This window comes from Tribolium madens, unplaced genomic scaffold (assembly GCF_015345945.1).
Source record: "Tribolium madens isolate multiple individuals breed KSU strain unplaced genomic scaffold, Tmad_KSU_1.1 Scaffold_11;HRSCAF=98;Tcas5.2_LG3b, whole genome shotgun sequence".
In the NCBI taxonomy this organism is placed as follows: Eukaryota; Metazoa; Arthropoda; class Insecta; order Coleoptera; family Tenebrionidae; genus Tribolium; species Tribolium madens.
In genome coordinates, this window is record NW_025400975.1 from 4,091,316 (window position 1) to 4,110,585 (window position 19,270).

The following is a 19,270-nucleotide window of genomic DNA, read 5'->3' on the forward strand; positions in this document are numbered from 1 at the left end:
ATAATTTTCTCTAAATCTATCAAAGTTTTTTTTTAATAAAATGTAAAACTGTCGAAAATTATACATTTTAGTTGTCATTTTGTGATTCTGTATTATTTTGTCAAAAACTTCTAAATGTAGTAAAATTTCTTTGTGAAAAGCGCCAAATTTAGAAAAATATACGAAAACTAAGCAATTTTTGAGAATTTTTTAATTATTTTGCCCAGATTTGTAGCCTTTATTGAAATGTTGCAAAACAGTCTAAAATAACTGGTTTTGTCATTTTTGCGCATTTAGTCGTAATAATTTGCTGTTGACGTCTACAAATTGTCAAATGAGATTAATTTTATTATCAATTTGTTTTTTATCACTACATGTCAATCAATTATTATTTATTAGTTGAATCGTCATTACAGATCGTTATCAATAATTATTCCAAATATGAAAAATTTTTGAGTAAAACTTCACGTTTTTGCGCACTTCTCACCCCAATTAACCAATCCAATTGCCATTACCCGAAATTTCGCTGAATCTTCTCGTGCAATGAAAAAAAATTCAAAGATTGGCGTAAAACATGTAATAGAGAGATAAATAAATAATGTGGATATTTTATGACAGGTTTGCAAGTCCCTCACTGCGCAGGTTTCTGCGCTTTGGGTGAACGCCTAACAGTGCCATAAAATAGGACAGGGGTGATAACTTGGTTGCCTGGACCGAGCTCATGCTCCCGAATTTTTTCGGTAATAATAATAATATTAGCTAAATTAGTGCCTGCGCCGCCTCTTTTAATCAAAACCACTACAATAATCAAAATCAGTTCAATAAAAAACGTGGGCTCCGATGGAAATGTGATGGTGAGTTTATTTTTAGATCAATGTGAGTGCGAGTTTTTTAATTATTTCTCTGACTTGGAATTCGAGATACAAATGATTTGTTTGGATTGGGAGTGATTGTAGGACAAGCCCGTCGGTTTAGCCCTTGAAAGGGCTCGCCTAATGAAGGGTGGTGGGTTTATAGGACGTTTCCTGTGAGTTTTTGTGGTTTCGAGAAAAATTCGGGTTTGTTTATGTTGAGCTGTTTGAGTATTTTTAGACATTGTTTCTGTGGGATTTTAATGAGGAACTCAATTAGGTATGAATGGGGACAAAATTTATGCAAACACGCGAATTTTTTTCATAGTTTAAGAATGAATCATTCAAGTGGGTAGTATTGTTGTAGAGTGAAAAAACCTCCCCCAGTTTTGACATTTAATAAAGCCAAAATTCATGTTTTAACATTTATAGCCCAATATTAAATGTCACGTCTAATAAATATGAATTTTATTGGATACTTTTTGTCCAATCGATATGTAGTAGGAAGATGTAAAATATTTAATGAAAAAAGATTGTTACCAAATTGGTTTCTTGATATTTAGTTCAAGTTGAAATTTGAACACCGAATTAACACTTTTTAGAAAAAACAATTCGAATTTTGTTTCCACAATGGAAAAAAGCATGTAAATCTTACTAATTCAGTGAGTTTTTCATTAAAAAAACGTTTTAAATGTAACATAACAAGTGAAAATAGTGCACTTTAGGCCCAATTTCGTGATTTTTAGTTTTGTTTTGGCAAAATTTTGCTGACATTCTCAGTGAAAAGCGCTCAAACAGGCGAAAATTATGCATTTTAGACCCAGTTGTGTGATTTTTTGTATTATTTAGACCAAATCTATCAAAGTTAGGGAGCTTTTTTTAAAAAATAAATGCCGAAAATAGTACATTTTAGACCTAATTGTGGGATTTTGTGTATTATTTTGCCCAATATCTTTTAATAAAATTTTTGGTGAAAAAGTCTAGAGCAATAAATATAAAGCAGTTTTGACAATATTTTAGAATTTCTGTATTATTTTGTCTAAATCCGTAGAATTCATTGTGTATCTTGCTAAAAAACGCTCTAAAAACAAGTATCAAAAGCTTTGGTTTTGAAACCAATTTAGCGATTTTCAGTCTTGTTTTGAAAAATTTTAATAATTATTTTCGTAAAAAAACGCCTAAAAGCCATTAAAACAAACAAAAATTATGCATTTTTAACTGAGTTTTGAGATTTTCTGTAGTATTTGGAAAAACTATCAAGGTTAAGGCGATTTTTTTGGAAACAAATTTGCTTTGTATTTCTAAAAACTGGCGAAAATCGTGTTATTTTGTCCAAAAACTTATAATTTTAATAAACTTCGTAGTGAAAAACGCTTGAAATTGACGAAAATAAAGCAATTTTTACAATATTTTAAGAATTTTTTTTTATTGTTCCCAGATTTGTAGAATTTAGTGCGTCTTTTGTTAAAAAAAATCTCTAAATTGAAGGAAATACGCAACAATAAAAGGTTTTTTTTGTAAAAAATACCCAAAAGGGAGAGGCTAAAATGATGTATTTTTGCGATTTTGTGAGTTATTTTAACAGAATCTATCAAACTAATATAAAAAACCGCTTTAAACGTAAAAAAATTGACAAAAATAGAGCAATTATGAAACCTAATTTTGCGATTTTGTCTTTTTTGGCAAAATACTTAATTTAAAAAAATCGATAAAAAACGTAAAAATAATGGAATTGTAACCAAATTGTAGTTTCTTTTGCAATATCTTGGCCAAATCTTCTGATTTGAGTAAATTTCTCAGTAAAAAGTACTAAATTAAAATTTTAAAATTAAAAAGTTAATTTTAAAATTAAATTTTAATCAAATCTTTTGATTTTATTTAATAAGTGGAAAACGCTTTAAGGCTGGAGAAACACAAGAAATTTTCCATCTAATCTGTCTTGTTGCATTATCCACCAGTAGTTATAATTTTTCGTTGAAAAACGTAAGAGAAAGAAAGAAAGAAAAATTGATAAAAATAGTCCAAGAACACTTAAATCGTGAAAAACTGACTGTGTCGCATTTTAGACCTATTTTTGCGATTTTCTGTCTTGTTTTGGCTATTCTTCAAGTTGTTCGGTGAAAAACGCTCTTAAATCTAGAGAAACCGAGAAAAGCAGTTTGGACAAATTTTGTGATTTTTGATATCATTATAAAAGAAAGAAAAAAAAAACTTTTTTGAAAAAACTTTTTCTAAATGACTAATTCTTAAAAATTTTAAGGCTATTTTATAAAAAAAAACATGATAGTTAAAAAAAAATGTCAAGTGAAAGCTAGTGATTCATCATCTTACTTCGATTTTTCTTGGATCTTTTTTATGATCAAAAATTTCACTTTTTTGCAAAAAGAAAAAACAAACAATCTAACTCTAAATTTAGGTAAATTCTGCTACTGCACCAAAAACTATACTTAAACTCGGTCTTATTTCTTTCAATGTGCCACAATTTAAATTTTTTGTTTTATTGTGATGCAGCCAAAGCGTAGCAAAGCCTGTAGCAATCATATAAATTGAGGTAGCGGTCGATAAAATACAAGGTACGAGGTGAAACTTCTATTCAAAGGTGCAATAACATCGATAACTTTATTTATGTGCACATCTTTACATTTTTTTTTTCATTACACCATTACTCACGACCGATAAAAGCAAGCACTAATATCCAAATTGGCACGATTTTAATTTAATAAAATTTGAGTCCATTTTCTATTTCTTAGTTTACCAATCATTCTAAGTGAGACGCATGACGCAACACCCAAAGGAACTTCGCTGTTTTTCAGCCAATAAATTATTTTTCAGGAACCCAAGCACTGAAAATTATTATGAGTGAGCTTCAATCGACTATAGAATTCTCCGTGGAACTGTACAAATTCTACAATGTCGATTTATTTCAGCGAGGGTGAGTCCAAATGCCAATTCAATTAAGTTGGCAACTTAAAGTAGAAAGTTTCAAATTCTCGTCAGCGAGGAGAGTGTCAAAATGCCAATTCATTTAAATTGGCAACTTTAAAGCTCAACGTTGCCAACTTAAAATTAAGTTGGCAATACAACGTTGCCAACTTAATTTTTATTTTTTGTCAGAATGTACCAAGTGCGTTGTTCTCTGCGCGTTTCATCGAAACTGAGCGTCGAAGTGGAGGTTACCACCCCTGAAGTGAGTGCCGGTCTTGGTACTGCCATCGTCCTCGGCAACTACGGCGCCTGTCGTCCCTTCCAGATTCTCTACCGCAACGAAGAGGTGTCCTTGAAGGATGTGGTACTGTTCAGGTGCCACATGCTGGTCGACGGAAATAACCTGAAGGAGTCGCTGGAGAGAGCCGAATTCTCGTTGGTTCTCGAGCTTTGGTTCAGTGATAGTTCACCGGTGTCGATGGTGATGGTCTCGTCGAGGACTCTTCAATTGAATATGTCGCCGGCGGAGGGACTGCACTACCATTTGCCTGTCCTCTTCGATTATTTTCATCTCTCGGCCATTTCGTTGACGATCCATGCCGTACTCACGGCCCTGCACCAGCCCTCGATGAAGTGAGTGGAATTCCAATTCAAAAAAAATCCAAAGAGATTCTAGTAATTCCAAAAAATTCCACAGAAATTTCAACTTAATTCTAAAATAATTTCTTTAATTTCGAAAGTTCTAAGAAATTCAACGTCATTTCGGAAAAAAACATCTCCGATCCTAAAAGCAATTTCAGAAATATTCTACCGAAATTTTCCGGTAATTCCAATAATTCATTGTAATTCCATTGTTTTCAGTTTAGTTCCTATAAGTCCAAAATAATTTTTAGAATTTCAACTAATTTCAAACGCAAATTTTTCACATTACTTACTCATGATTTTTAATCTTTTTTCTTATCAAAACTTAACTAAAAAAATTTAATTTAAAAAATTCAAATTTTGTATTTTTTAAGTGAGTCAAATTTGGCATCAAAACTATGAACGTTTAAATTTTAATTGTTTTTATTATTTTTGATGACAAAAGCGTACTAAAAAATACTGAAAAAATCTACTATAAAACATTAGCACACTGTATAATTTTTGGTAACCAGACAAAATTTGGGTTTTTTTATTACAAAAAAATAACAATAAAAATATCATTAACATAATTTTGATGATTTAAATGGAAGAAAGGCCAAGGTCAAGCCAAAGTGTGTTTGAATTTTTTAGTTTTTATTACGTAATGTTTTTATAGTTGTTGAAAAGTTGTCCATGAAAACGAACTATTATTATTATATAGTGATTTTAAAAAAAGAAAAAGATAGAACACAAAAAAAAACAGTATTTACTTAATTCAAAACTGAAAAAATTGCACCTAAAAAATGTAGATATTTTGTTGCTGACGAGAAGTTTTGTAAGGAGGAAAAAACATAATGAAAAAGATTCGAAATAATTAAGAAATAAACAGCAAATGAAATATTTTGATAATTTGGTGTGATTTTTGATAAAAACAGGCAAAAATAACTGGTTTTATAACCAATGTAGCAATGTTCTATTTTGTTTCGGAGACATTTTAACAATTTTCTTCGTAAAAAACGCCCAAAATCTAAAGAAAATGGATTTTAACGATTTTGTGAGTTATTTTAAGAAATTCTATCAAAATGAACGTTTTCATTGTAAAAATCCATTTTAAATGTATGAAAACTATCGAAAATAGAGCAATTAGACCTAATTTTGCGATTTTCTGTGTTGTTTTGGCGAAATACTTCAGTTTCTCTGGAAAAAAAACGCTCTTAAGCTAGAGAAAAAACTAAAAATAATGGAATTGTGACCAAATTTTGATTTTTTTGCAACATCTTCGCCAACTTTTTCGATTTTAATAAGTTTCGCGGTGAAATGTGCATTAAATATAGATGAAAAACAAATGAATTAAAAAATTAAAATTTTTGTCTGGAAAACCTCTTAAATCTAGAGAAATAAAAATTAAGCACTTTTGAGAAAAATTGGTAAAAATAGCTTTAAATCTAGAAAAACGAGCGTAAGCATCGCATTTCAGACCTGATTTGTCGATTTTCAGGCCTAGAGGAAAGGCGAAAGTCAAGCGGAATTGCGTTTTTTAGTTTTTTATATTCAGTAATTTTAAAAAATAAAAAAAGGAAACAAACAAAAAACAATTTTTTCATTGCACATAAAAAGTAGATATTTTTATTAGAGAAGAAAATTTTTGTAACAAGAAAAACAAAATGAAAACAGAAAAGAAATAAACGGGAAAAAATTGCTTATTTCCTTGGAGAAAGAACATGTTTTGCCCCCAATTTTGCAAAAGAAGAAAATAAAATGTGTTTAATTTTCTAATTTTAAATTAAAAATGAGAAAAATTTAATCAAAAAATTACCCGCCACTGAATTAGTTTGAATTTTCTGTTTTGTTACCATGACGATTTGTAGCTTGTTGTCATAGTTACACACAAATGTCAGTACGTTTCTATAGCAACTACACGAACTAACTGACATAGGCGGCTCGTTACTGTTGCAAAAGGGGGTTTTCAAGTAAAATTTCAAGATTGAATTGATTTTTATTAAAAAATTAACAAAGTGATCATCGTTTTAGACGAGGCATCCTGCGCTACATGCAGAGCTGTGCCCCGAAATCGTCAAAATCCTGGAGTAAAATTCGTTCGGCACATTGTTCTTCATTAACGGATCCCGTCCTTCCAGTGAGTAGTCATAAGATTTATAGCAAAATTAACGAATCTCCACAAATACATTTAGAAGCACGTGATGTTCTATTAGATGCTAGCAATAACCTTAAAACAACTATTAAAGAATATAAGATATTATTTATGCAGAGAGAAGAAACTTTATCTGATAATTACGATACTTTAATACTGAAACCTCATCACAGATACGACACGAGAAAAGTGAGTCGCAATTGTCGCAATTTCTCACTTCTTAACCAAAATTTCCAGTCATCCAGTTCGTGTCTCGCCGAACTGTGCGCTGATAATATAAGACTGTGGAATTATTTCCTCTTGAACTTCAGTTGTAAAACAACAATCCAGCAACATTTGAGCAAAAAACATCACCAATTTCGGGTGCGGCGCTTCTCCGAGTTGTTTTTCCTCGTTTACAACCCTCGCCGGTCGGCGATTGGCTGTTTCGACACCAATTACCAGAATTACCTCTTGGTCGCCGAAATCGCCAAAAGGTCCAAATACATGCAATTACTGCCCCCACTTCCGGTCCATTGCGCCGCCCTTGACGGCGATAACACGACCATGCCCATCATCTTCGAAGACCAGTACCAAGACCCCTTCGACGATTTAGTGCCAAAGAAAGACAAGCACTGTTCCTGCGGGATGGAGTGGAAATGCTCGGAGAAGACCCTAGTCAATGATGATGTTTTTTACGAAGATTCGCATTCGAAGCCCACTAGACATAGCAAATCCTTAGATCAACTACAAATGTGTTCACGAAATAAGTTAAATTTTTTCGACGAATCAAAACTGAAAAACGTAGCGAGTGAGCATAACATGAAGCGACTTTACATCTACGACAAAGTCTGCAATTGTTCGCAAAAACTTGACTCGTCCATAGATTTAATAGATGTCGATATTTTAGATAAAAAATACAAACAGTTTAACATCGAGAGCACGCAAAACTTCTTCCGGTCAAACTCCATGCAGTTTTTCTCGCCAAGGAAAAAACCCAAACCGCGACGTCAAAGTACAAAAAAATACAATCAAAAACACTTCGATTTGGGCTCGAGTAGCAGCTCGGAGAGTCTTAGTGGTGGTAATCTTGGGGTTAGGAAAGTCCGGAGTACTTCGTGTTTGGGCCAAAGAACCACCCCTTTGGTACTCTCCGGGACGGAATCCTTGCCCAATATCAAGCCAGCCGTGGAGAGGCAATACCCCGGAGTGAAGTACTACAGTTCTTCATCGTCGACGACGAGCGAGCAAAGCGGGTGGATCACCTCGAGGAGCAGTTCAGTGGCGTCGAGCACAGATATAGGCAATGCGGTGGTAACAGGACTCTTGACCAACATTGAAAGCATCCAACGGAAGATTTTGAATCTTCCGAGGAAGAAAAATGGAAACTACAGGAAAAACAAAGGTGGGGTTCCCATAGAGGAAAATTAAAGTCAAGATGGCTGTTCCAGGCTGTGAATTTAATCAAAGTTTCTGCGACGAAATCGCTCTACCTCCCCCGAAACAATTCCGGGATTTGGACTCACCCTCGAGTTCCATCACGAATGGAACCAATGAGGAGGAGATAAATGCCGTTGATAACATTCTCTACCACGTGGTGGACACCCAAACCACACTGGAGAGAAAACCGGAGGAGGGTAAGTTACCCGCCACTGGTTTTAACTTGTTGTCGCCATGGTAACGTACATATTTGTGTGTCGTTTCCATAGCAACAATACGAATCTGCTGACATGAGCGACTCGTCAAGGTTGGGAAAAGGGTTCATTTTTTAGGATACCATCAGTTTTACAAAGGCTCCAAGTCCGAGTCGGAGAAGGCGTTTGTTCGCGCCAAAAACGAGTTCAAAAGTCAATTAAACTTCCCCGGAATCCTGTATTCTGATTTCACGTCGTTCGCTTCGACGATTCCCTATTTTCATATAAGCGACGAATTTCGTATTTTTTCGCCTGAAGGAATGCATTTGATTGTGTGCGTGCACGGCCTTGATGGAAATTCGGCCGATTTGCGACTAGTCAAGACGTATCTAGAGCTTGGACTTCCTGGGGCTTACCTCGACTTCCTTATGTCCGAGCGAAATCAAGGAGATACTTTTAGCGATTTTGATACCATGACCGATAGGTATGTTTGTACTGCAAGGTATACAGGGTGATTCTTTTAGAGCCTACATTGAAAACTTTTTAACTTCTAACGCAGATAGAAATCATAACTAAATTATTTTCAAAATAAACTTCCGGAACTACGAGAAATTGGTGCCAACTTTGAAATTTTAAATCGCAAAGGGTTCAAGAGCTGTGATGTTTTGAAAGAACCCCTGTAAATGAAAATTTTGACTAAAAAATTGACATATGTTAAAAACTATGACAGATACCTACTAACAACTAGGTACATTTTACTCAGTTTGGAGAAAAAAAATAAAAAAATGCAATAAAAATAAGTGGATACCATTTGAAATTTTAAAGTTGGCGCCAATTTCTCGTAGTTCCGGAAGTTAAGCCATTTTAAAAATAATTTAATTGAACTTAGACTGGTCGGTTTGGGTTGTGTACAAACTTTCAAATTCCTCTCTGCATTAGAAGATAAAAAGTTTCTAATGTAGGCCCTAAAAGAATCACCCCGTATAGTATAATACATATAATTTTTCCTACGAACCATCAAAAAAACTAACCATATCTCTTGATATCCCGTATGCACCATCGCCATTAAATCTAGCAACATGTTTTCCCGTTTCTTTGGGATGTTATACAGGGTGATTTTTAAAAAACGGCAAGCGCTGTAAATTTTTATTTTAAAAATTAAAAAAAATTAAACTGACAATTTTAGAATTGTTATGAATGTCATAGTATATTATGGGCTGTAATCAACTTTTTTATTTTAAACTGGAATTTGGAAAGAATTAGTCTTCTTGGTACAGACATGTACAATCTTTTCTATTTTTATTAAAAATTATTGTCTAAAAAAATTATCAAAGTTGAAAAAAAATTAATAAAAGTTAATAAAATCTAGTTGCTTAGTGTCAAATAAGACAATGCCATTATTGTAATATCCACAAATGAAAGAGAATATTGCTAATATTTTTTCAAATTAAAAAAAATATTAACAATTTTTTTAAGCGATGTTTTAAACAATAATTTTTAGTAAAAGTATAACATAATTGTATACAGGGTGATTCTTAAATAGACCGACAAAATTTTATTACAGCTTCCCAACGACAAATGGAGGCAAACTGTACGATCTTTACGTTTATATCTTTTAGGGGCAAAACCCCCTTGATCCGTGTCAGTTACGGCGTTTATGAATTGTTGCAATAATCAAGTACATTTTTATCAAATTAATACCATGGTTTCCACTACCTGTGCTAATACTATTTACGAACACATCAGTGGCGTACGCTTTACTTCGAAAATCACTTTAATAAATTTTATTTGGAGAACGATTAAACAAAGAACTTTTTAAATATTTTTTTCCAGGATGTTCTCATTTGATACTACCAAGGATAAAATTTTGTCGGTCTATTTAAGAATCACCCTGTATGTATGTACTAAGAAAACTAACATCTTCCCAATTATAAAAAAATATATGGGTCCCTATTTAAAATTAGAAACTTGAATATAGCCCAAAATATACTACGACATTTAGAAAAATTCTAATTTCTTATTTTTTTTTAATTTCTGAAATCGAGCATAAATAAAAATTCTACAGCGCCTACCGTTTTTTAAAATTATCCTGTATAAAATTTTTAGCTCCCTAGGCGGTCCCTTTTTTTATTGAAACTTGCAGTTGAAATTAGAGTGGAAAAACTTACTTTCTATTAGGGTCGTAGGAAATAGTATATCATTCAACGAGCGAGAAAGTTGAACATTTCCACGAAGATGAAATTTACGATACGAGCTGACAGCGAGTAGAGTAATTCATTGAATAGAAATGGCCATTTCTCACGAGTTTAGTACTACACTTTTTCTATTTTTAAATAATTACATACATATTTTTATTGTAATTTTGACGACTGCGGGAGGTAATTGGCCACTTTCCTTTCTGGAATTAGAGTCGTAGAAAAAATATTTATGTAAAAAAATAAAAAATGATTTTTTAGATTGGTCAGCGAGATTCTTCATTACTTAGACACAAGTAGCATTCGGCCTACGAGAATAAGCTTCGTGGGTCACTCCTTAGGTAACGTTATAATTCGATCTGCCTTAACGCGGCCCCAGATGAAATTTCTACTCCCAAGACTGCACACTTTCTTATCACTCTCTGGACCACATCTGGGCACTTTGTACAACAGTAGCGGATTAGTTAACATGGGTAAAACCCATCAGAAACCCAACCATGTCACCCATTCTCCCAATTCCAGGCATGTGGTTTATGCAGAAATGGAAAAAATCGGGTTCGCTCCTTCAACTCTGCTTGAAGGACTCCAACGACGCTCGCCAGTCATTTTTGTACAGATTGAGTCAAAAAAGCACTTTACATCACTTTAAAAACGTGCTACTTTGCGGTTCGGGACAAGACAGGTGCGACAAATTCAAATTTTCGCGCCAAGTTTTTTCCAACCTCACTTTTTTAGATACGTTCCGTTGCACTCGGCCCGCATCGAGCTGTGCAAAGAATCGATCAAAGACACTTCCGATCAGGGCGCCATCTATCGAGAAATGGTCCACAACATAATCTCCCCGATAATTGCTCAGAAAGAGGTGAACCTCGTACGTTACGACATTCATCATGCCTTACCAAACACGGCGAATGCTTTAATTGGTCGAGCGGCACATATTGCTGTTTTGGATTCGGAACTTTTTATTGAAAAATTCATGGCTGTAGTTGGAATCAAATATTTCCGTTGAACTATTCTATTTATTAAATATAGAAGTTTTACAAAATAAATTAAAATACATTTTAGTCCTAAGTAATTTTATACCTTCACTAGAACGAAATTTTCACAAATGAGTAGATTTTAATGACACGTACTTTTTTTGACATTATTATTATTATTATTATTGAACACTTTGGTCACCTGCTTGAATTGGTGCGTGGATCGCATCTTTGACGACTCAACACCCCATTTAACTCACTCGGACCCGAATCCTAGAAAAAATCAAGTATGAAACTCAAGCGGAAAGTTTTATACCAACACGCACAACGAAACTATGTCAAAAATAGTACAGAACTGATTTAAATGCGCTTCTGTATTGTGTTATCTAGGCACTCTTGTTCTACAGGGTGTTTGATATAAAACAAACTAGTCGGATTTGTCCCGTTTTAATACCCCTTTTATTTGATTCTTCATTTGTTCAAATCGGAAGTTATAGGTGGTGGCGTTTTTTATGACACACCCTGTAAATCAAATGGCACCAAAACGACACAATTTTTTCTTGACGTCTCCGCCCACTCTGTGACAATGACCCTTTCAGTGCCATTTTGGTGCCAATTTTGTTTTTTTTTTTAATTAGAGAACTCTTTCGTCTATTTTTTTAAAGTTTTTGATGCCGAAATCATACCTGACTATGGTATACGTTTTATAAAATGTTATTGAATTAATAAATGTTTACTAAAGTTTGCTTTTTATTTACATCAATGACTCAAAATGTATTACCCGCCACTGGTCTGAATTTTCGATTGTTGCTATGGCGTGAAACAGTTCGTTGCCATAGCAACCAGCGCATTTCTATGACAACTAGTGAATCTACACACATGGGCGACTCGTCAAGGACGTAAAAAAGGCTTTTCCAGTGTTTTTTTTACTTACATCTCCCGGTGAGCTTTCGCTGGACTCGGTGATGAGCAGTAGTTTGTTTTCCTCGGCTTCCACGTCGATGATTCCGCCCCGACTCTTCTGATAGATGAACAATTGTTTCATTTGTGCTTGCAACATTTGTAGTTCTTTGGTGACTTGAAAATTTTGAGCTTTTTCGAGTTCTCTCGGTGGAAGAGCATTCTTCAGTTCTTGGACATCACAGCTGATTGGTTCGCGACAAACAGGACACGAGGCTTGAAATCCCGTCGTGCTTTTTTGCCAAGTTGGTAATTTTTCTTGTTCTTCAATGAAGTGTTTTTCGGTGGTTATTAAATGCATTGCAAGACAGTAGGAATGGAAGTAGTGGAAACATTGCGTTTTTGTGAAACTATCACCTTCGGAAAATCCGTACAAACACACAGCACAATGGCACGTCGGTAGATTACTCTCGGTGAGGTTCTCGCGTATTAATTCGATTAACTCGTAAATGACAGGTTGACCAACAAACTCGTTACATTTGTCCTTTATGGTTCGATACAAGTGATTTAGGGTCGTGTCGTCTAAACCTCGAGGGTTCCTCAATTGCACCAAAGGCTCACAATCGGGGTAATTATCGGGTAATTTGACTTCCAAAGTCACACAAACGTATTGTTTGTCCGTGTCGTCGGCAGTTGAGGGAAATATCGTCGATTTCACCAATTCGGGACACCCACTACGGGAAAAATCACAACTATTTTGGAGAAAATGAACCAAACTTACTTGTCCCCATATGAGATGGAAATGTCATCCATCAAAATTGCTTCCAACGCCTCGATTTCTTCCTGCACCCTGAAATTGTAACCTTAATCACACGTATTCTAGTTTAATGAGGCTTTACCTTTCATTTAACGACATTTTCGGGCCGAGATTAATCAATATTGGGACCAAAATTCAATTTCCCGTCACAGCTGTCAAATGTCACTGTCAAAACGCAGCGGCGTCGGCAAACTTATACATGACTTGTGATGCAAATAACGATTTTCAAATTCACAACTGTTATATTTGTAATAAATGACAGTATTTTAATAAAATGCCTAATTGTAATGGCAATGTTTGTTGATTTTATTTCGTTTAAATGAAAGAAATGAAAATTGTGGTTGTAAACCGCACGCTTCTGTCTCATGAGTGTTGCCAACTACGTGTCAAAACTGGTAAAAAAGCTTTTTTAAAAAATAAATCAAATTTGGAAACACAGAATCAGCTCAAATTTTTGTCCCAACTTGATTGAAGTACGTACACAAGTAGTGCCAATGGGCCACACAATTTTTTTGTGAAATGTGGGTTAGTGTTTGGCAACGCTGCGCCAAGGCCACTAGTGTCAAATTTGGCAAGTGTCAGTGTCACTGGCGGTATTTCTCGTATCTTTTTTTGATTTTTTCGTTCGACATGTCGAGTGGTGACAATAAAACTCTTTTAATTCCATCTCCTTTGATTACGAAACGAAACCGAACACCGTCAACGTAAGTCGGTCGATCATTAAAGTAAATATTTAAAAAATGCGTTTCAGGTGCGAGCGGATCCTGAAACACCAGAATTTATACGGGGAAATCAAGTCCTTCTGTAGGGAAAAGGGCCACGGGTTTATCACCCCCGAGGATGGAACTGAGGACATTTTCGTCCACATTTCAGAGTTGGTTCCGGGTTGAAAGTGGTTTGTTTATTTTTCGTGTTATTTTTAGCATTGAAGATGAGTACATTCCTATATCTGGCGACAGGGTCAAGTACCAACTGTGCCCAATTCCCCCAAAGTTCGAAAAGTACCAAGCGGTTCATGTGCACATTGTAAACCTGAAACCAGAAGTACACAAACGGTGGGAGAGTTACTAAACCAAATCTCGTATTACCAACATGCATTTATTTTAGTAAAATTTCAAACGTTTCCTGCCTTTTTACTTTACTCTTTACCCTACATTATATATTTTGAGAAAATAGTTGTTTACAAGGTCTTTGTATGTGACAAATATCAATAAAACTCATAATCAACCTCTTAAAACATTTTATTGTTCCTAAATTACAAAAATATAAAAACTTGGACGGATTATGTGAGTTCAAAGTGCATCATTTTTATGGCTAGTAATTAATAATACATAAAAAAGCTCTAAAATGTGTTCCAAATTGCTGCAAAAAGTGTTGTGACTGTTACCTGGCAACTAGACCTGTTGCTTAGCAACTAGACTTGTTGCCTGACAACCAGACACAACAGTCCGCCAGCAATCTGAAAACATACTAAACTGATAAAAAAGTGATTTTCAAGCATAGGACACTTTCTGTTCGTATGCTTTTTGCTGCCAGTCGGTGTCGTCGTCGAAGGCCACGTGTCGCGTCTTGCACAGTTTGGGGCCGTACCGCAGCATGACCATGATGACCCCGACTATGAGGAAGAGGGTTAAACAGGCTGTTGCGGGCCAATAAACGTGAAACATGTTTAAATATCGCTTTCGCGTTTTTGCAATTCGCGGTATTCGACTTTTTCGGTTTCGGGAGCTGGGGTTGGTACGTAAACGACTTGTGTGGGGGTGTCGATGACTTCCAATTCAGTTAGGTCTAGAGGGGGTTGTTGATGGGGGGTGGCTGTCCACAGAGAGGCGATCCAGCGGTTGCCTGAAGGAAAAAATGTTAAAATTGAAACAATAATAAATCAAAGGGCTCACTACCTGTGTGTCTGTCGTTCCAGTAGTCGGAATAGCGGGAACAGCAGCCCAGGACGATGTTCAAGATGAAAATTGAGACTCCAATAATCGTGCAGATCGTAACGGCGATGTAAAATGGGGTAAAATCGCCAAATTCAGCTTTCTTGAAATATGGGTTGTGTTTGTAAGCGTCTCTTTCCTCAAAAACGCTCGACATTGCAGTACATTTGAGGCGATTTTTCTTCTATCGGTCTAAATACAAAAATTAATTTGTGGGTGTGGTTGAGGAATTGTTGCGTTGGAAGGAATTAATTGAAGGAAATTGCAGTGTGAAAAAAAAAGTACTTAATACTTGAGCAAAAAATGAGATGTTTTACTCACTTGGAAATGAAATTAGGTTTGTTTTCTCGAGAATTTCACCTGAATTGAATGTTTACACGACGCACAGGTGGATGTATACACTATGATGTCATAACTGTAAACTCTTCTTGGGTGTTGAACTTGCGCACTATGCGTATTGTTGGTTGCCTATATAAAACTAAATTTAATTAAAAAAAATGTTTTTGGAAGAACTTGGGTAAGAATTTTAGGACTATCAAAATCCGTGTGTCAAAAACTATAAAATAAAACAAATTTGAAATAAATGTTTTTTTATAAGAGAAGGGACATGAAAATTTTGTTCTTTTTTGTTCATTTTCCTTTGTCAATTTTAACAATACTGTAAGTTAAAATTAAAACGTTTTAAACCATAAATGTGTAAAACAATTTGGTAAAATCGCTTGCGAAAATTGTTTAGTCCTAGTCCTAGATACGATTTTTTTAATTACGCAACTTTAAACCGGAAACAACTCTACCAAACGCAAATTTTGATTTTTTTATTTTTACTGTAAAATGTTTTTTTAGTTTTATATACTTTTTTCATTATTTTAGCATTAATTACAAAATTTTGTTTTGTTTGTTTTTGTTTTTTTTTCAGCTATTTTGAATGCATTTTGGCTTTTTGAATTTTTGTTTCTGATTATCTATTTTTTGTTAAAATACGCAATTTTTTTCGTAATTTTTAAATAATTAACTTGTTATATTTGAAGCTTTTTGTTAATTTTTGCACGTGTTTATTGTTTGTTACTTGGTTCATTTCCATACCAAAAAATAATACCTAATTGGAAGAAAGCTCTTATTTAAGCCATCATTTTGTTGAAATTCTTTGATTCAGGTTGATTTCTTGCTTGAAAATAAGCCAAATCGATTGAAAATAGCACAAATTACTTTATTTCAACTTAAAATTGGGATTGAAACAATTATTTTTATAAAATACATTACTTTCGAATTAATTCTGTATTAAAATCGAGCAAAATTCAATTGAAAATAGCTCAAAGCGCTTTATTTTAGCCTAAAATTGGAATTGAAGCAATTATTTTAATAAAAAGCATTAATTTTGAATTAATTCAATTAAAATCGAACAAAATTGGATTGAAAATAGCTCAAATTGTTTTATTTTGGAAGAAAACTTTTATTCAAAACATTAGTGTGTTGAAATATTTTGATTCAGATTAATTTCCGGCTTAAAATATAGCCAAACCGCTTGAAAATATTACAAATTGCTTTATTTCAGTCTAAAATTCGGATTGAAGAAATTATTTTTACAAAATACATTATTTTCGAATTAATTCTGTATTAAAATCGAGAAAAATTGAATTCAAATAACTCAAATTGTTTTATTTTGGAAGAAAACTTTTATTTAAGCCTCATTTTGTTGAAACACTTTGATTCAAGTTGATTTCCTGCTTAAAAATAAACCATATCGATTGGAAATGGCACAAATTATTTCATGTCAGCCGATTAAGAAATTATTTTTATAAAATACATTAATTTATAATGAATCCTGTATTAAAATCGAGCAAAATTGAATTAAAATTGCTCAAATTTCTTTGTTTTGGAAGAAAACTTTTATTCAAATCATTATTTTGTTGAAATTCAGGTTGATTCCCGGTACTAAAATAAACCCAAATCGCTTGAAAATATCACAAATTGCTTTATTTTAGCCTAAAATTAAGATTGAAGCAATTATACTAATAAAATANNNCGCTTGAAAATATCACAAATTGCTTTATTTTAGCCTAAAATTGGGATTGAAGCAATTATTTTTATAAAATACATTAATTTTGAATGAATTATGTATTAAAATCGAAATTGAAACATTTCATCAATCTAAATTTTTATTTTTGCAATTTTCACACAAAAAATAACTTTACTTTAGTATTTTCAAGGTTTTTTGCTAGATTTTCGCCAAGAGTAACTTTTATTACTTAATTGTAATTTTAATTATTTTCAAACTGAGAAAATTTGGAAAAGCGCTGAATTGTTTACGTTTTATTTTATTTTTCGATTTTCTTGTAATTTACATTATCTACAACGAGAAAAATTATTGCTTATATAAAACTAAATTTAATTGAAAAAAAAATGTTTTTGGAAAAACTTGGGTAAGAATTTTAGGACTATCAAAATCCATGCGTCAAAAACTATAAAATAAAACAAGTTTGAAATAAATGTTTTTTTTTATATGGAGGAGGGGCATAAAAATTTTGTTTTTTTTTCTTTTGTCAATTTTACCAATACGGTAAGTTAAAATTAAAATGTTTTGTAAAACAATTTGGTAAAATCGTTTGCGAAAAGTGTTTAGTCCTAGTCCTAGATACGATTTTTTTAATTACGAAACTTTAAACCGGAAACAACTCTACCAAACGCAAATTTTGATTTTTTAATTTTTACAGTAAAATGCTCTAAAGCTTTATATACTTTTTTCATTATTTTAATTACAAAATTTTGTTTTGTTTGTTTTTGTTTTTTTTTTCAGTTATTTTGAATGCATTTAGGCTTTTTGAATTTTTGTTTCTGATTATTTATTTTTTGTTAAAATACTCAATTTTTTTCGTAATTTTTACATAATTAAAATTTATTATTTTTGAAGCTTTTTGTTAATTTTTTGCACGTATTTATTGTTTGTAACTTGGTTCATTTCCATACCAAAAAATAATACCTAATTGGAGGAAAACTCTTATTTAAGCCATCATTTTGTTGAAATTCTTTGATTCAGGTTAATTTTTTGCTTGAAAATGAGCCAAATCGATTGGAAATGGCACAAGTTGTTTCATTTCAGCTTAAGATTAAGAAATTATTGTATAAAATACATTAATTTATAATAAATTCTGTATTAAAATCGAGCAAAATTGAATTAAAAATTGCTCAATTTTTTTTATTTTGGAAGAAAACTCTTATTCAAATCATTATTCTGTTGAAATACTTTGATTCAGGTTGATTTCCGGCTTAAAATTGAGCCAAATCGATCGAAAATATCACAAATTGCTTCATTTAAAATTGGGATTGAAGCAATTATTTGTATAAAATACATTAATTTTGAATAAATTCTGTATTAAAATCGAAATTGAAACATTTCATTAATCTAAATTTTTATTTTTGCAATTTTCACACAAAAAATAACTTCACTTTATTACTTTTAAAGTTTTTTTTGCTAGATTTTCACCAAGAGTAACTGTTATTACTTAATTGTGATTTTAATTATTTTCAAACAGAAAATTTACAAAAGCGCAGAATTATTTACATTTTATTTGATTTTTTGATTTTCTTGTAATTTACATTTACAACGAAAAAAACTGTTAACTGCTTGAGATTGCAGAACCACTTATTAAGTATCTCAATAAACCGCCAATCTAGGATAAGTAGAAAATGTCTTGCCGTAATTGTGAATTGTTAATCACCATTGCATCAACTCTAGGTGCAAAGTCATGTATTTTAACGCCACCGACCGGGAATTCAGTTCAAAACACGAATTCATTTCGTTTAGTTATTATTTTCGAGTAAATGTAAAACACATGACCTGCTTTAGAAAATAAAATGACGTGTTTAGATGCGCGAAAGGATGAAAAAATCGTGTGGATGGCCGTGAGACGATCCTTTATTTCGTCAACAACGATCATAAATTTTTCTAATATTATTTATTCATACCGGTCTGGTTGTCTTTAACTAGTGCATCTTTTGTTTCACCGACACGACCTTGCCGGGGACCTACCCATCTTCTACCATTTCACTAACATATCACGTAATTCAATCACAAAAAAATAGTGCACTGAAACTGAAACTTAATTAAAATAAACAGTTTTCGCGCAATTATTATTTTTCATGATCGTGAAACGGTGTTTTTCTTGTTAAATCACGATAAAATTAATTCAATATAATTGCTCTATTAAGTTTTGTGTTGCTTTAAAGTCAAGGTTCTTGGAAGAAAATTAAAATTTTGACGTTAATTTCCAATCATTTTTGGTTAATTGGCCAATTTTTCAAACTTTTT

The 19,270-nt window shown here is 32.9% G+C and overlaps 5 protein-coding genes across 9 annotated transcripts; 2 read left to right on the forward strand and 3 right to left on the reverse strand.

The window, feature by feature from the left end:
• Positions 1 to 650: 650 nt before the first annotated feature.
• LOC123015467 (protein FAM135A) lies at positions 651 to 12,066 on the forward strand. 5 transcript variants are annotated; one of them, XM_044415237.1, is made up of 11 exons: positions 652 to 833; positions 3,663 to 3,762; positions 3,945 to 4,388; positions 6,408 to 6,513; positions 6,646 to 6,717; positions 6,766 to 7,912; positions 7,959 to 8,144; positions 8,280 to 8,625; positions 10,598 to 10,809; positions 10,859 to 11,018; positions 11,072 to 12,066. In XM_044415237.1, the coding sequence occupies exons 2-11, from the start codon at positions 3,686 to 3,688 to the stop codon at positions 11,343 to 11,345; spliced, it is 3,024 nt and encodes a 1,007-aa protein (XP_044271172.1). In that variant the 5' UTR covers positions 652 to 833; positions 3,663 to 3,685; the 3' UTR covers positions 11,346 to 12,066. The 5 variants fall into 5 exon arrangements, with proteins under 5 accessions (XP_044271165.1, XP_044271172.1, XP_044271156.1 ...); XM_044415230.1 differs by having other exon boundaries at positions 651 to 833; positions 6,646 to 7,912; XM_044415221.1 differs by having other exon boundaries at positions 6,408 to 6,717.
• LOC123015495 (E3 ubiquitin-protein ligase RNF25) lies at positions 11,342 to 13,258 on the reverse strand. Its single transcript, XM_044415250.1, has 4 exons — positions 13,113 to 13,258; positions 12,995 to 13,063; positions 12,248 to 12,947; positions 11,342 to 11,586 (listed from the first exon to the last, which is right to left on the reverse strand). Exons 1-4 carry the CDS (start codon positions 13,127 to 13,129, stop codon positions 11,512 to 11,514), a joined length of 861 nt encoding a protein of 286 aa, XP_044271185.1. The 5' UTR covers positions 13,130 to 13,258; the 3' UTR covers positions 11,342 to 11,511.
• Positions 13,259 to 13,572: 314 nt separating this feature from the next.
• On the forward strand, positions 13,573 to 14,261 carry LOC123015501 (cold shock domain-containing protein CG9705). The gene is made up of 3 exons (XM_044415264.1): positions 13,573 to 13,734; positions 13,782 to 13,904; positions 13,954 to 14,261. Exons 1-3 carry the CDS (start codon positions 13,661 to 13,663, stop codon positions 14,099 to 14,101), a joined length of 345 nt encoding a protein of 114 aa, XP_044271199.1. The 5' UTR covers positions 13,573 to 13,660; the 3' UTR covers positions 14,102 to 14,261.
• On the reverse strand, positions 14,254 to 14,697 carry LOC123015517. Its single transcript, XM_044415288.1, has one exon. It carries the CDS (start codon positions 14,695 to 14,697, stop codon positions 14,524 to 14,526), a length of 174 nt encoding a protein of 57 aa, XP_044271223.1. The 3' UTR covers positions 14,254 to 14,523.
• Positions 14,698 to 14,699: 2 nt separating this feature from the next.
• On the reverse strand, positions 14,700 to 15,440 carry LOC123015508. The gene is made up of 3 exons (XM_044415276.1): positions 15,286 to 15,440; positions 14,929 to 15,156; positions 14,700 to 14,875 (listed from the first exon to the last, which is right to left on the reverse strand). Exons 2-3 carry the CDS (start codon positions 15,119 to 15,121, stop codon positions 14,700 to 14,702), a joined length of 369 nt encoding a protein of 122 aa, XP_044271211.1. The 5' UTR covers positions 15,122 to 15,156; positions 15,286 to 15,440.
• Between the last annotated feature and the right edge of the window lie 3,830 nt (positions 15,441 to 19,270).